The sequence below is a fragment of the Trachypithecus francoisi genome, unplaced genomic scaffold (assembly GCF_009764315.1).
Source record: "Trachypithecus francoisi isolate TF-2019V2 unplaced genomic scaffold, Tfra_2.0 Contig01474, whole genome shotgun sequence".
Classification (NCBI taxonomy): domain Eukaryota; kingdom Metazoa; phylum Chordata; class Mammalia; order Primates; family Cercopithecidae; genus Trachypithecus; species Trachypithecus francoisi.
The window spans coordinates 9,328,479-9,344,253 of record NW_022681435.1 but is presented as its reverse complement, the minus strand read 5'-3'; the positions used below and the strand labels follow the sequence as shown (position 1 = coordinate 9,344,253).

General features: G+C 42.4%; 1 protein-coding gene across 2 annotated transcripts in view; it reads left to right on the top strand.

The window, feature by feature from the left end:
* Positions 1–15,775, top strand: part of KDSR (3-ketodihydrosphingosine reductase) — a 45,414-nt gene that overhangs the window by 9,965 nt on the left and 19,674 nt on the right. For both annotated transcript variants that reach the window (XM_033239253.1, XM_033239246.1), the window contains exons 4-6: positions 1,550–1,615; positions 1,847–1,942; positions 14,021–14,212. In XM_033239253.1, the coding sequence (XP_033095144.1) occupies positions 1,550–1,615; positions 1,847–1,942; positions 14,021–14,212 (354 nt within the window). The remainder of the gene's footprint in view (positions 1–1,549; positions 1,616–1,846; positions 1,943–14,020; positions 14,213–15,775) is intronic.

Here is a 15,775-nt window from a genome sequence, read left to right as displayed (position 1 = left end):
ATTGCTCTTACCTAGGATTGAAGTACACCAGAGCTTGTTCCATCAGTTCCCTCCTATTGAGCTGGTTCCATTCTTTTTATTTTATTTTGTATTTTTATCTTTGCAATTGCAGTCTGTGCTGCAGGTAAAAATCCTTGTGTACGTCTTCTGCACACGTGAGTTTTTCTCTAGGACTGTGGTCTTTACCTGCCTTCTCTGAAGCCCACAAGCATTGGAGAAACACCAGCTCTGTAAATTGCTCCATTTTTCCCCATATTCCTGTAATATCTGATAGAGGAAGGAGTATGGTGTGAAGCCATGAGTCAGTGTTCAGGGCCAAGGCCAGTCTCGCCTGCTGCCAACACTGTCTCTGCTCTGGGCTTCCTCATCATGCCACCATCTACCTCTTCATCTGCCAAAGGGCTTTAGGTCAGGTGGGAAACTTACCTTTCACATCAAGGAAGGGAGATGGAGATAAGCCTGGGGCAGGTGAGAATGAGCTTGATGAGCTTGATCCTTCTTCTGCCCTGCCAGGCTTCTAGGGACCTTTGTGTGTGTGTGTGTGTGTGTGTGTGTGTGTGTGTGTGTGTGTGTGTGTGTGACTTGTTAACATTTTTTTGTTTTGAAATTTCACTTGTCTGTGGCATAGATTTTATTTATAGTAACTGGTCTAATACTGTATGAAAAGGCATGTTTTAAAATGAATCATATGATTACTACTGTCCCTTTTTTTTTTCTTTGAGACAGAGTCTCACTCTGTCACCCAAGCTGGTGTGCAGTGGCGTGATCTTGGCTGACTGCAGCCTCTCTCTTCTGGGTTCAAGCAATTCTCCTGCTTCAGTCTCCCCAGTAGCTGGGATTACGGGTGCCCGTCACCATGCCAGGCTAATTTTTTGTATTTTTAGTAGTGGCGGGGTTTCACCATGTTGGCCAGGCTGGTCTCGAACTCCTGACCTCAAATGATCTGCCTTGGCCTCCCAAAGTGCTGGGATTACAGGTGTAAGCCACCACGCCTAGCCAATTACTACTACCTTTAAAACAATGTTTTCTGTCTGAGGATGTTGGGATAACATCCACTCTAGGTATACATTACAACCAAGGGTAACCCCTCTAGACTAGAATGCTGCAGGTTATATTTGCAGGGAGGGCTGTTTCCTTTTCTTAGGAATTTTGATCATCTGGACAGGATTCCTCCTTTGAACGAATCAGCACTGAGGCCCTGATATGGAATATTTCCATCACTCCCCAGGGTCGGCCTGTGCCCTTTCACAGTTCCTTCCATCCCTCATGCCTGGCTGTGGGCAACCCCTGATCTGCCTTCTGTCGCTATAGATTAGTGGCATTTCAAGAGGAGCATTTATATATTTTTAAAAAGATTCTTCAGAGTTTTAACTCCAAAAATTGCCAAGAAAATTAGATTCTACGAATTGCATCATCAGCAAACACTGAAATCTGTTCATTCAATATTGGCTTCCTTCTGTATTCAATGAATTATCTTTTCTTTAAAAATATCTTTAAAAAATACTTTGGTACCTGCAAAACTTTGATCACTTTTTTTCTTTTTTAACAGGTGGTGCTTTGCATATCGGTTGATGTATCTCAAGACTATAACCAAGTAGAGAATGTCATAAAACAAGTAAGAGGTTGGGCTAATTGGAATTCGCCAATGTGCTTAACTTTTGATTTGTTCTTGCCATTTTGCTATGTGGCTTGGAATGGGCACAACTTCTCTATAGGTTTAATATTTTGGTTTTTTTTTTTTTTTTTTGGTTTAATAGTTTTGTAAATTTTATTTATCATCATGGATTTGCTGCTGAGTGGTTTTTCTTCTCTGTTTCTTAATGCCTGCTCTGCTACATTTTTCTAGGCACAGGAGAAACTGGGTCCAGTGGACATGCTTGTAAATTGTGCAGGAATGGCAGTGTCAGGAAAATTTGAAGATCTTGAAGTTAGTACCTTTGAAGTAAGTAAAAATGTTTACTCACTGGAGTAGCACATACGCTAAAAGCAGAGCAAGCCATGGGTAAAAGCTTTAAGAATCGATTAGGTGAATGCATTCAGATGTCCATGGAAGCTTTAGAAGACTCTGGAGGAAGGCTGAACAAGGTGAAGCTGAACAAGGTTTTCGTTCCAGTGTCATGACCATTGAACCTTAAGAGTTTACACATTTTATAGCTGAGAAAACCAGCGAAAATGGGAATGGAACTTCTAATCTGACACAGATTACGGTAGCAATTCACTGAGGTCATATTTTCAAGAGAGTACTTTGTAACCTAAGAGATGCTGGATCATGTCAGACATTAGTATTATTAACAAGGAGAAACCAAAAAAGTTGAAGAACAGACTCACTAGAGTTCTCAAATCAATATAAAAAGATACTGCATCTTATTGATGTTTATATATATATATATATTTTTTTTTTTTTTATTATACTTTAAGTTCTAGGGTACATGTGCATAACATGCGGGTTTCTTTTTTTTTTTTTTTTTTTGAGACGGAGTCTTGCTCTGTCGCCCGGCTGGAGTGCAGTGGCCGGATCTCAGCTCACTGCAAGCTCCGCCTCCCGGGTTGACGCCATTCTCCTGCCTCAGCCTCCCGAGTAGCTGGGACTACAGGCGCCCGCCACCTCACCCAGCTAGCTTTTGTATTTTTTAGTAGAGACGGGGTTTCACAGTTAGCCAGGATGGTCTTGATATCCTGACCTTGTGATCCGCCCGTCTCGGCCTCCCAAAGTACTGGGATTACAGGCTTGAGCCACCGCGCCCGGCCAACATGCAGGTTTCTTACATACGTATACTTGTGCCATGTTGGTGTGCTGCACCCATCAACTCGTCAGCACCCATCAATTCGTCATTTATATCAGGCATAACTCCCAAAGCAATCCCTTCCCCCTCCCCCTTCCCCATGATAGGCCCCGGTGTGTGATGTTCCCCTTCCCGAGTCCAAGTGATCTCATTGTTCAGTTCCCACCTATGAGTGAGAACATGCGGTGTTTGGTTTTCTGTTCTTGTGATAGTTTGCTAAGAATGATGGTTTCCAGCTGCATCCATGTCCCTACAAAGGACGCAAACTCATCCTTTTTTATGGCTGCATAATATTCCATGGTGTATATGTGCCACATTTTCTTAATCCAGTCTGTCACAGATGGACATTTGGGTTGATTCCAAGTCTTTGCTACTGTGAATAGTGCCGCAGTAAACATACGTGTGCATGTGTCTTTATAGCAGCATGATTTATAATCCTTTGGGTATATACCCAGTAGTGGAATGGCTGGGTCATATGGTACATCTAGTTCTAGATCCTTGAGGAATCACCATACTGTTTTCCATAATGGTTGAACTAGTTTACAATCCCACCAACAGTGTGAAAGTGTTCCTATTTCTCCACATCCTCTCCTGCACCTGTTGTTTCCTGACTTTTTAATGATTGCCATTCTAACTGGTGTGAGATGGTATCTCATTGTGGTTTTGATTTGCATCTCTCTGATGGCCAGTGATGATGAGCATTTTTTCATGTGTCTGTTGGCTGTATGAATGTCTTCTTTTGAGAAATGTCTGTTCATATCCTTGCCCACTTTTGATGGGGTTGTTTGTTTTTTCTTGTAAATTTGTTTGAGTTCTTTGTGGATTCTGGATATTAGCCCTTTGTCAGATGAGTAGGTTGCAAAAATGTTCTCCCATTCTGTAGGTTGCCTGTTCACTCTGATGGTAGTTTCTTTTGCTGTGCAGAAGCTCTTTAGTTTAATTAGATCCCATTTGTCAATTTTGGCTTTTGCTGCCGTTGCTTTTGGTGTTTTAGACATGAAGTCCTTGCCCATGCCTATGTCCTGAATGGTACTACCTAGGTTTTCTTCTAGGATTTTATGGTATTAGGTCTAACATTTAAGTCTCTAATCCATCTTGAATTAATTTTCGTATAAGGAGTAAGGAAAGGATCCAGTTTCAGCTTTCTACTTATGGCTAGCCAATTTTCCCAGCACCATTTATTAAATAGGGAATCCTTTCCCCATTTCTTGTTTCTCTCAGGTTTGTCAAAGATCAGATGGCTGTAGATGTGTGGTATTATTTCTGAGGACTCTGTTCTGTTCCATTGGTCTATATCTCTGTTGTGGTACCAGTACCATGCTGTTTTGGTTACTGTAGCCTTGTAGTATAGTTTGAAGTCAGGTAGCGTGACGCCTCCAGCTTTGTTCTTATGACTTAGGATTGTCTTGGCAATGCGGGCTCTTTTTTGGTTCCATATGAACTTTAAAGCAGTTTTTTCCAATTCTGTGAAGAAACTCATTGGTAGCTTGATGGGGATGCCATTGAATCTATAAATCACCTTGGGCAGTATGGCCATTTTCACGATATTGATTCTTCCTATCCATGAGCATGGTATGTTCTTCCATTTGTTAGTGTCCTCTTTGATTTCACTGAGCAGTGGTTTGTAGTTCTCCTTGAAGAGGTCCTTTACATCCCTTGTAAGTTGGATTCATAGGTATTTTATTCTCTTGGAAGCAATTGTGAATGGAAGTTCATTCATGATTTGGCTCTCTGTTTGTCTGTTACTGGTGTATAAGAATGCTTGTGATTTTTCCACGTTAATTTTGTATCCTGAGACTTTGCTGAAGTTGCTTATCAGCTTAAGGAGATTTTGGGCTGAGACGATGGGGTTTTCTAAATATACAATCATGTCATCTGCAAACAGGGACAATTTGACTTCTTCTTTTCCTAACTGGATACCCTTGATTTCTTTCTCTTGCCTGATTGCCCTAGCCAGAACTTCCAACACTATGTTGAATAGGAGTGGTGAGAGAGGGCATCCCTGTCTTGTGCCAGTTTTCAAAGGGAATTTTTCCAGTTTTTGCCCATTCAGTATGATATTAGCTGTGGGTTTGTCATAAATAGCTCTTATTATTTTGAGGTACGTTCCATCAATACCGAATTTATTGAGCGTTTTTAGCATGAAGGGCTGTTGAATTTTGTCAAAAGCCTTTTCTGCATCTATTGAGATAATCATGTGGTTCTTGTCTTTGGTTCTGTTTATATGCTGGATTACGTTGATTGATTTGCGAATGTTGAACCAGCCTTGCATCCCAGGGATGAAGCCCACTTGATCATGGTGGATAAGCTTTTTGATGTGCTGCTGAATCCGGTTTGCCAGTATTTTATTGAGGATTTTTGCATCGATGTTCCTCAGGGATATTGGTCTAAAATTTTCTTTTTTTGTTGTGTCTCTGCCAGGCTTTGGTATCAGGATGATGTTGGCCTCATAAAATGAGTTAGGGAGGATTCCCTCTTTTTCTATTGATTGGAATAGTTTCAGAAGGAATGGTACCAGCTCCTCCTTGTACCTCTGGTAGAATTCAGCTGTGAATCCATCTGGTCCTGGACATTTTTTTGGTTGGTAGACTATTAATTATTGCCTCAATTTCAGAGCCTGCTATTGGTCTATTCAGGATTCAACTTCTTCCTGGTTTAGTCTTGGAAGAGTGTAAGTGTCCAGGAAATTATCCATTTCTTCTAGATTTTCTAGTTGATTTGCGTAGAGGCGTTTATAGTATTCTCTGATGGTAGTTTGTATTTCTGTGGGGTCCGTGGTGATATCCCCTTTATCATTTTTTATTGCGTCTATTTGATTCTTCTCTCTTTTCTTCTTTGTTAGTCTTGCTAGCAGTCTGTCAATTTTGTTGATTTTTTCAAAAAACCAACTCCTGGATTCATTGATTTTTTGGAGGGTTTTTTGTTTCTCTATCTCCTTCAGTTCTGCTCTGATCTTAGTTATTTCTTGCCTTCTGCTAGCTTTTGAGTGTGTTTGCTCTTGCTTCTCCAGTTCTTTTAATTGTGATGTTAGAGTGTCCATTTTAGATCTTTCCAGCTATCTCTTGTGGGCATTTAGTGCTATAAATTTCCCTCTACACACTGCTTTAAATGTGTCCCAGAGATTCTGCTATGTTGTATCTTTGTTCTCATTGGTTTCAAAGAACATCTTTATTTCTGCCTTCATTTCGTTGTGTACCCAGTAGTCATTCAGGAGCAGGTTGTTCAGTTTCCATGTAGTTGAGCGGTTTTGATTGAGTTTCTTAGTCCTGAGTTCTAGTTTGATTGCACTGTGGTCTGAGAGACAGTTTGTTATAATTTCTGTTCTTTTACATTTGCTAAGGAGTGCTTTACTTCCAATTATGTGGTCAATTTTGGAATAAGTGCGATGTGGTGCTGAGAAGAATGTATATTCTGTTGATTTGGGGTGGAGAGTTCTATAGATGTCTATTAGGTCCGCTTGGTGCAGAGATGAGTTCAATTCCTGGATATCCTTGTTAACTTTCTGTCTCGTTGATCTGTCTAATGTTGACAGTGGAGTGTTGAAGTCTCCCATTATTATTGTATGGGAGTCTAAGTCTCTTTGTAAGTCTCTAAGGACTTGCTTTATGAATTTGGGTGCTCCTGTATTGGGTGCGTATATATTTAGGATAGTTAGCTCTTCCTGTTGAATTGATCACTTTACCATTATGTAATGGCCTTCTTTGTCTCTTTTGATCTTTGATGGTTTAAAGTCTATTTTATCAGAGACTAGGATTGCAACCCCTGCTTTTTTTTGTTCTCCATTTGCTTGCTAGATCTTCCTCCATCCCTTTATTTTGAGCCTCTGTATGTCTCTGCATGTGAGATGGGTCTCCTGAATACAGCAGACTGATGGGTCTTGACTCTTTATCCAGTTTGCCAGTCTGTGTCTTTTAATTGGAGCATTTAGTCCATTAACATTTAAGGTTAATATTGTTATGTGTGAACTTGATCCTGCCATTATGATATTAACTGGTTATTTTGCTCGTTAGTTGATGCAATTTCTTCCTAGCCTCGATGGTCTTTACATTTTGGCATGTTTTTGCAATGGCTGGTACCGGTTGTTCCTTTCCATGTTTAGGGCTTCCTTCAGGGTCTCTTGTAAGGCAGGCCTGGTGGTGACAAAATCTCTAAGCATTTGCTTATCTGTAAAGGATTTTATTTCTCCTTCACTTATGAAACTTAGTTTGGCTGGATATGAAATTCTGGGTTGAAAATTCTTTTCTTTAAGAACGTTGAATATTGGCGCCCACTCTCTTCTGGCTTGTAGAGTTTCGGCCGAGAGGTCAGCTGTTAGTCTGATGGGCTTCCCTTTGTGGGTAACCCGACCTTTCTCTCTGGCTGCCCTTAAGATTTTTTCCTTCATTTCAACTTTGGTGAATCTGGCAATTATGTGTCTTGGAGTTGCTCTTCTCGAGGAATATCTTTGTGGTGTTCTCTGTATTTCCTGAATTTGAATGTTGGCCTGCCCTACTAGGTTGGGGAAGTTCTCCTGGATGATATCCTGAAGAGTGTTTTCCAACTTGGTTCCATTTTTCCCCTCCCTTTCAGGCACCCCAATCAGACGTAGATTTGGTCTTTTTACATAATCCCATACTTCTTGCAGGCTTTGTTCATTTCTTTTTCTTCTTTTTTCTTTTGGTTTCTCTTCTCGCTTCATTTCATTCATTTGATCCTCAATCGCTGATACTCTTTCTTCCAGTTGACCGAGTTGGTTACTGAAGCTTGTGGATTTGTCATGTATTTCTTGTGTCATGGTTTTCATCTCTGTCATTTCGTTTATGACCTTCTCTGCATTAATTATTCTAGCTATCAATTCTTCCACTCTTTTTTCAAGATTTTTAGTTTCTTTGCGCTAGGTACGTAATTCCTCCTTTAGCTCTGAGAAGTTTGATGGACTGAAGCCTTCTTCTCTCATTTCGTGAAAGTCATTCTCTGACCAGCTTTGATCCGTTGCTGGCGATTGGCTGCGCTCCTTTGCAGGGGGAGATGCGCTCTTATTTCTTGAATTTCCAGCTTTTCTGCCCTGCTTCTTCCCCATCTTCGTGGTTTTATCTGCCTCTGGTCTTTGATGATGGTGACGTACTGATGGGGTTTTGGTATAGGTGTTCTTCTTGTTTGATAGTTTTCCTTCTAATAGTCAGGACCCTCAGCTGTAGGTCTGTTGGAGATTGTTTGAGGTCCACTCCAGACCTTGTTTGCCTGGGTATCAGCAGCAGAGGTTGCAGAAGATAGAATATTGCTGAACAGCGAGTGTACCTGTCTGATTCTTCCTTTGGAAGCTTCCTCTCAGGGGTGACTCCACCCTGTGAGGTGTGGGGTGTCAGACTGCCCCTAGTGGGGAATGTCTCCCAGTTAGGCTACTCAGGGGTCAGGGACCCACTTGAGTAGGCAGTCTGTCCGTTCTCAGATCTCAACCTCCGTGTTGGGAGAGCCACTGCTCTCTTCAAAGCTGTCAGACAGAGTCGTTCGCGTCTGCAGAGGCCTCTGCTGATTCCCCTTTTGTCGTTTAGCTGTGCCCTGTCCCCAGAGGTGGAGTCTACAGAGACAGGCAGGTTTCCTTGAGCTGCTGTGAGCTCCACCCAGTTCCAGCTTCCCAGCGGCTTTGTTTACCTACTTAAGGCTCAGCAATGGTGGGCGCCCCTCCCCCAGCCTCGCTGCTGCCGTGCGGTTAGATCGCAGACTGCTGTGCTAGCAATGAGGGAGGCTCCGTGGCCGTGGGACCCTCCCGGCCAGGTGTGGGTATAATCTCCTGGTGTGCCCGTTTGCTTAAAGCGCAGTATTGGGGTGGGAATTACCCGATTTTCCAGGTGTTGTGTGTCTCAGTTCCCCTGGATAGGAAAAGGGATTCCCTTCCCCCTTGCCGCTTCCCAGGTGAGGCAATGCCTCGCCCTGCTTCAGCTCTCGCTGGTCGGGCTGCAGCAGCTGACCAGCACCAATTGTCCGGCACTCCCCAGTGAGATGACCCCAGTCCCTCAGTTGAAAATGCAGAAATCACAGGTCTTCTGTGTCGCTCGCGCTGGGAGTTGGAGACTGGAGCTGTTCCTATTCGGCCATCTTGCTCCGCCCCCGATGTTTATATTTTTAATCAGGTTTACCAAGGAGCTTCTCTTAGTTATTTATTTCAGCACCAAAGAAATGAACATTAGATTTGAAATTTTTTTTTTTCTTTTTTCAAGATGGAGTCTCATTCTGTTGTGCAGGCTGGAGTGCAGTGGCATGATCTCCTCTCACTGCAACCTCCACCTCTCAAGTTCAAGTGATTCTCCTGCCTCAGCCTCCCTAGTAGCTGGGATTACAGGCACATGTCAGCACACCCAGCTAATTTTTTTTATTTTAGTAGAGATGGTTTTCACCATGTTGGCCCAGCTGGTGTCAAACTCCTGGCCTCAAGTGATTAGCCCACCTCGGCCTCCCAAAGTGCTGGGAGTACAGGCATGAGCCACCAGACCTGGCCTGAAATGTTTTAAAAATGGAAAACGTTTTTTAGTTGCCAGTGCATCAACAATCTTTTTCTTTTCTTTCTTTTTTTTGAGACAGAGTCTTGCTCTGTCACTGAGGCTGAAGTACAGTGGTGCAGTCTTGGCACACTGCAACCTCTGCCTCTCGGGCTCAAGCAATTCGCATGCCTCAGCCTCCCGAGTAGCTGGGACTACAAAGCACCCACCACCATGCTCAGCTAATTTTTGTATTTTTGGTAGAGACAAGGTTTCACCGTGTTGGCCAGGCTGGTCTGGAACTGCTGACTTTGTGATCCACCTGCCTTGTCCTCCCAAAGCGCTGGGATTACAGGAGTGAGCCACTACATCCAGCTCAAAATCTGAAACCGTTTGAGTGCCAACATAACGCTCAAAGGAAATGCCTCTTATGGCATTTCGGATTTCAGATTTTCAGATTAGGGATGCTGAACCAGTAAGTACAATACAATATTCCAACATCCAAAAAAACCCAAATCCAAAACACTTCTTGTTCCAAGCATTTTCGATAAGAGACACTCAACCTGTACCACAGTTGGTGCATTTTCTAATGATAGGAAATGATTTTTATTTAAAATGAATTCTATCTCAGTTATATGTTTGTTTTGTTATTTTCAGTTTTTAATTTAATTGAAGTTCACTTGCATGTAAAATGCCTGTACACACGCCAGGCGTGGTGGCTCACGCCTATAATCCCAGCACTTTCGGAGGCCGAGGTGGGTGGATCATTTGAGGTCAGGAGTTTGAGACCAGCCTGGCCAGCATGGTGACACCCCGTCTCTACTAAAAATACAAAAATTAGCTGGACGTGGTGGTGTGCGCCTGTAGTCTCAGCTGCTTGGGAGGCTGAGGCAGGAGAATCGCTTGAACCTGGGAGACGGAGGTTGCAGTCAGCCGAGATCACGCCCCTGCACTCCAGCCTGGGCAACAGAGCGAGACTTTGTCTCAAAAAATAAATAAATAGATACAATGAAATGCCTGTACACTTTGGCATGTGTGAGAATTAAGCATGTCCTGTGTGACCCCACTGGGGCAAGGACTGTTGGAACTTGCACCTGGTTTCTTCTGGACTTTTCTCACTGGGTCTTTTCCCTTTGCTGATTTGGCTTTGCATCCTTTCCCTGTAATAAGTCTTAGTCCTGAGCAGGACCATCTGCTGAGAACTTAACACCTTCTAGTGAATCATCAGCCTGGGCGTGGTCTTGGGGAATCCCAATACTCTTCCCTTAATTTTCCTTTTCAGTGCTTTTCTTTGTAGTTTCTTGGTGCTATCTCCTCTCTTATCTCCCTGTAGATGTTAAGGAGAACTCTTTTGTCCTTCATTGTCTCTGCTTTGTATGCGTGTTTACTTTCTCTCAGAGGCCAGTGGCTCTGTCTTTGGTGCGAGAGAGTTCACTGGGAGTCTGGAGGCCCTTGGCTGTGTTTTCACATTTCAGAATCAGGCACTAACAAGGTGACTGGGACTTCTTTGCTTGTTTGTGGACCTGTTTGACGATGGATCCTTTGGAAGGGTGATTGTGTGGTCATATTTGTGGGCGTAGTTTCAATGTCATTATCTGTCAGTCTTTTCTCTTGGGTTGGTCAGAAGCCTTGAGGAGTGTCTTCCAGCCTCCCGTGACAATAAAGCTGGGGAGAGTGGTGTTGTCTTTGTGTACACCATCTAGGCAGACTTTCTCTTAAACCTCTCTCTCTGTCTAGACTTACTTTCCCTAGAAACGGAACCTCCAGTCTCCTGCCAGGCTGGAAGAGGGGTACAGATCTGCCCTGCGGAGAGGGGAAAGGCATCTAAGATCTAACTCCTTTTTTTTCATTGTCCGACATTCTTTTTTTTAATTGAGGTGAAATTCATATAACATGAAATTAACCGTTTTTAAAGTGAGCCGTGCAGAGGCATTTAGCACATTCACAATGCGGTGCCACCACCACCTCCACCTACTTCTGAAACAAACGCATCACCCACACGGCAGCCCTCACCTGGTAAGCAGGTGCTCCCCATCCCTGCTCATCCCACACCCGGTCTCTGACAACCACCAAACTGTATTCTGTCTCTGGTAATTTAGTATGGTTGGAATCATGATACGTGCCCTTCTACGTCTGGCCTCTTTCTCTTGGCATCATGTTTTTGAGGCTCATCCCACATGTAGCGTATATGGGTGCTTCATTCTTTTTTATAGGGCGATAATATTCCATTGTATGGATTGACCACATTCTGTTTAGCTAGTCATCGTCAATGGCCATTTGGGCTGTTTCCAGCTGATTGCTTATTAAGTAGACTCTTAGTTCCTACTCCTATCTCAGCCCCATGCCGGCCCACCTTTCCCTCCACCCCAGAGACTCTTGCGACTGGAGCCTTTTGGGGTTCTGTGGTAGAATCTGGCTTTTTAGTTTCTCCACTCCCTGCTTAGGTTTTAGTTTTTTGTGGTCTGCTAAGTTAGTTATCCCTCGTCAATCTGTTCTTCAGCTTCCAAAGGGTTATTGCTGTTATTTTTATTCCTGTTTTCTTTGTTCTTGTGGGTTCTTGCCTTAAAAAAAAAGTCTCTTTACTGAGATTTTAGCGAGGTTTCTAAAGGGAGCTGAGGTAAACACATGTGTTCAGTGTGCCATCTTTTTCCAAATATTCTTTTAGAACTTTTTTTTTTTTTTTTTTGGAGACGGAGGCTCGCTCTGTCACCCAGGCAGGAGCGCAGTGGCTCAATCATGGATCACTGCAACCTCTGCCTCCCAGGCTCAAGCAATTCTCCTGCCTCAGCCTCCCGAGTAGCTGGGATTACAGGTGCCCACCACCACGCCTGGCTAATTTTTTTTTTGTATTTGTAGTAGAGACGGGTTTTCACCAAGTTGGTCAGGCTGGTCTTGAACTCCTGACCTCAGGTAATCCACCTACCTCGGCCTCCCAAAGTGCTGGGATTACAGGCATGAGCCACTGTGCCTGGCTTAGAACATTTTTATTATCAAAACAATATTATGTTATTAAAACACATTTTTGGAAAAACATGAGAATCCCAGCATCCTCAGTCAGTTATGATCCTCTGTATTTCTTTGGTCTTCCCTCTGAGCATGTGTACTTTTACTTAACCTTTGAAGTAATTACAGTTACAGCATGCATGCAGTCTGGCTTCTGCTTTTTAAACTTAAATAGCATAGATATTTTTCCCTGTCACTTCCAGTGTTTCTGGTCATCGTTTAAAAAAATTATCTAGGCCGGGCGCAGTGGCTCACACCTGTCATCCCAACACTTTGGGAGGCCGAGGTGGGCAGATCACCTGAGGTCAGGAGTTCGAGACCAGCCTGCCCAACATGGCAAAACCTTGTCTCTACTAAAAATGCAAAAAATGAGCCAGGCTTAGTGGTGGGTGCTTGTAATCCCAGCTGCTCTGGAGGCTGAGGCAGGAGAATCGCTTGAACCCGGGAGGCAGAGGTTGCAGTGAGCCAAGATCATACCACTATACTCCAGCCTTGGCGACAAGAGCAAAACTCCATCTCAAACAAAAACAAAATCTAATATTCTCTTGAATTAAAATATTATGATTGTATGTTCACGTTCTGTCCATAATATGAAAAAGAATTATGATTGATCTCAAGTTCCACAATTGAGGTATTTAGTTTCTATTTACATGCTGATCTAATATTTTTACAAATATTTGAACATTGGAAACATTTTAATGCATGGATTATTAGATTTTCAAGTTAAAATTTAAGGTTTTTAAGAGCTTGGGCTTGGCACAGTGGCTCATGCCTGTAATCCCATCCCTTTGGGAGGTCAAGGCAGGAGTATTGCTGGAGCCCAGGAGTTCAAGACCAGCCTAGGCAAAATAAGAGGACCCCGTCATTACAAAAAATACAAAAATTAGCTGGGCGTGGTGGCATGTGCCTGTAGTCCCATGTACTCAAGAGGCTGAGGCAAGAAGATTGCTTGAGCCCAGGAGATTGAGACTGCGGTGAGGCAAGGTTGCACCACTGCACTTCAACCTGGGTGAGCGAGTGCGACTCTGTCTCTGAAAAAAAAAAATGATAATAGTAAAAAAGCAAAAAATAAATAAATAAAAATTAAAAGCTTGCAAGTTAAGGAGAAAATATACTACTAGTACTCTTACCCATGATAATGGGAGAGCCAGTGGTTCTTGAGACCCAGAGCTGTGCTAGCGTTTACTTTGTGTTTTCTCTTTTAATCCTTGGAACAGCCCTATGCGGTCATACCCATATTAACCTTGTTTTCAGCTGAGAAAATGAGTAGAATGTCTGACTTGCTTATTCATCATGAAATAGGCAATAAGTGGGAGAGCCAAGGCTTGAAACCAAAACTTTTAATCACCCTCCTACTCTGTTTGTGCTTTTCTTATTGCTTAAAACAATAGGGCTACAAATACTTGGAAGTTCTTTACTAAAAAGTTCTTTCAGAAAGTACTACCCACAAACATGCAGTATACTTTTTATAAGGAGAAAACTAACTTTGACCAGTTTTCAGGAAAAACATAACTGCTGTCATGGTCAGAATGCAAGACTAGACTGAAACAGGCTTCAAGTGGTAGGTCCCGAGCCTTCAAATAATGGTAGGTCTCAAATCACATTTCATTTATAGCAAAATGTCATCAGTCGTTCATTCAGTAAGCCTGTTGAGCTTCCCAGTCACTTGAGCATGCATTGAAGAACTGAAATCCAGAAAGCAGACTAAATTCTCCATGAGCACAGCCTTGAGGCTTTTGACCTCATGCACTCCTCATGTGGCCTCTTTGTTCCCTGCAGAGGTTAATGAGCATCAATTACCTGGGCAGCGTGTACCCCAGCCGGGCCGTGATCACCACCATGAAGGAGCGCCGGGTGGGCAGGATCGTGTTTGTGTCCTCCCAGGCAGGACAGTTGGGATTATTCGGTTTCACAGCCTACTCTGCATCCAAGTTTGCCATAAGGGGATTGGCAGAAGCTTTGCAGATGGAGGTAAAAGTTGTATTCATTTTTGTATTTATTCCTCTCCGCTCAACAATATACATTCCACTTTAGTTTTGTAGCTTCTTTACATGTGCTGTTGTATTAAATTAGAGATTTTTAGATTTGACATTAGTGAAAGAGAATTGGCTCTCAACCCTGAGTTTTACAGTTAACATTTTTCGTTGCATGAAGATTATAGTTACAACAGATGCAAAATGGTAATGGGATTTTTGCTTGTTTAATTTAATACGCAAAATACTAGTAATATCTTCATAATGTTATTGGTCTAATACTGTGTGAATGTGAGTAAGGTTAACCAGATACTTTATTTTATAGAGATTTTTCTTTAACAAAAAGATTGTCCTTATGACTGAATAATACATGAGATTAGTACATGTTTGAGGGAAGAGCTTGAATCAGCTGCTACTTTTTAGCTTTTAGACAAGTCATTTAACTTGCTCTCAGTTTCCTCATCTGTAAAATGGAAGGGTTGGAATAAAGCAATAATTTGACTCTCCCAGTATTTATATTTTTATATCTTAAAGAAGTGTTGGGAAAATGAATGCTTTTTATTTACATAGTTAATAGAACATTTTGTGGAAGAAGGATGTAGTTAGGATTTGCATCAAAATAGCATTTGTCATGATGAGTGCAACTTTGTATCTCAGCTGCATGAAGCCGACTTCCACATTATTGTCACACAGGAATGCTTAGAGAGCATCACATATGTATCTACCCAAAAATCACATGCTGAAAAAGGCAGGGTAAAGTTCTTTCCATTGCTCTGTACAGTCGTCCCCTCTTATCCACAAGGGATGTGAGCTAAGACCTCCAGTGGATGCCTAAAATGTTAAAAGCCCAGAAGGGTATTGATTGTGGCCAACCCTCTAATAGTAAGAGTGTGCTTTTGGGAATCCTGGTTGATGATTTAGATCAGGGGTTGACAGAACTTTCACCAAAGAGCAGACAGTACATATGTTAGGTTTTAAAGGCTGAATGGTACCTAATACAGCTACTTAAGTCAGCTGTGATAGCAGGAAAGTGGCCTTAGTAGACAATGTGTAAATGAACAGTTGTCACTGTGTTCCACTAAAACTTATAAAAAACAGGCAGAGGGCCAGATCTGGCTCATGGGCCATAGTTTGCTGACCCCTATTTAGAAGACCCCCATAAGAGACCTTGATGGTGTGTGATAGAGCACTACATTGGTTACATATGGGACGAGTGTTGCAGTACAGATGAGTTGCTGGGACAGCGACAGCCCCTATGTGCCACGTAGGGACTGAAAGACCATGCCATTCTCATACCAAAGGAACCAGCCACAGATTTTGTTGTTATCAACTGGCCTAATACTCTTAATAATAGATAGTTAGAATATGCTTAGCCAGTAGGACTCTGATGGCTGTGAAATTTCAAAAAAGAATACTGGTATTTCTTTTGAAGTTTTTAAATTTGAAAAGTCCTTTTGTGAATACCTGTTTTATTTATTTTTATTTTATTTTATTTTTTAGAGACAGCGTCTCACTCTGTCACCCAGGCTGGAGTGCAGTGGCACAATCATAGCTCACTGTA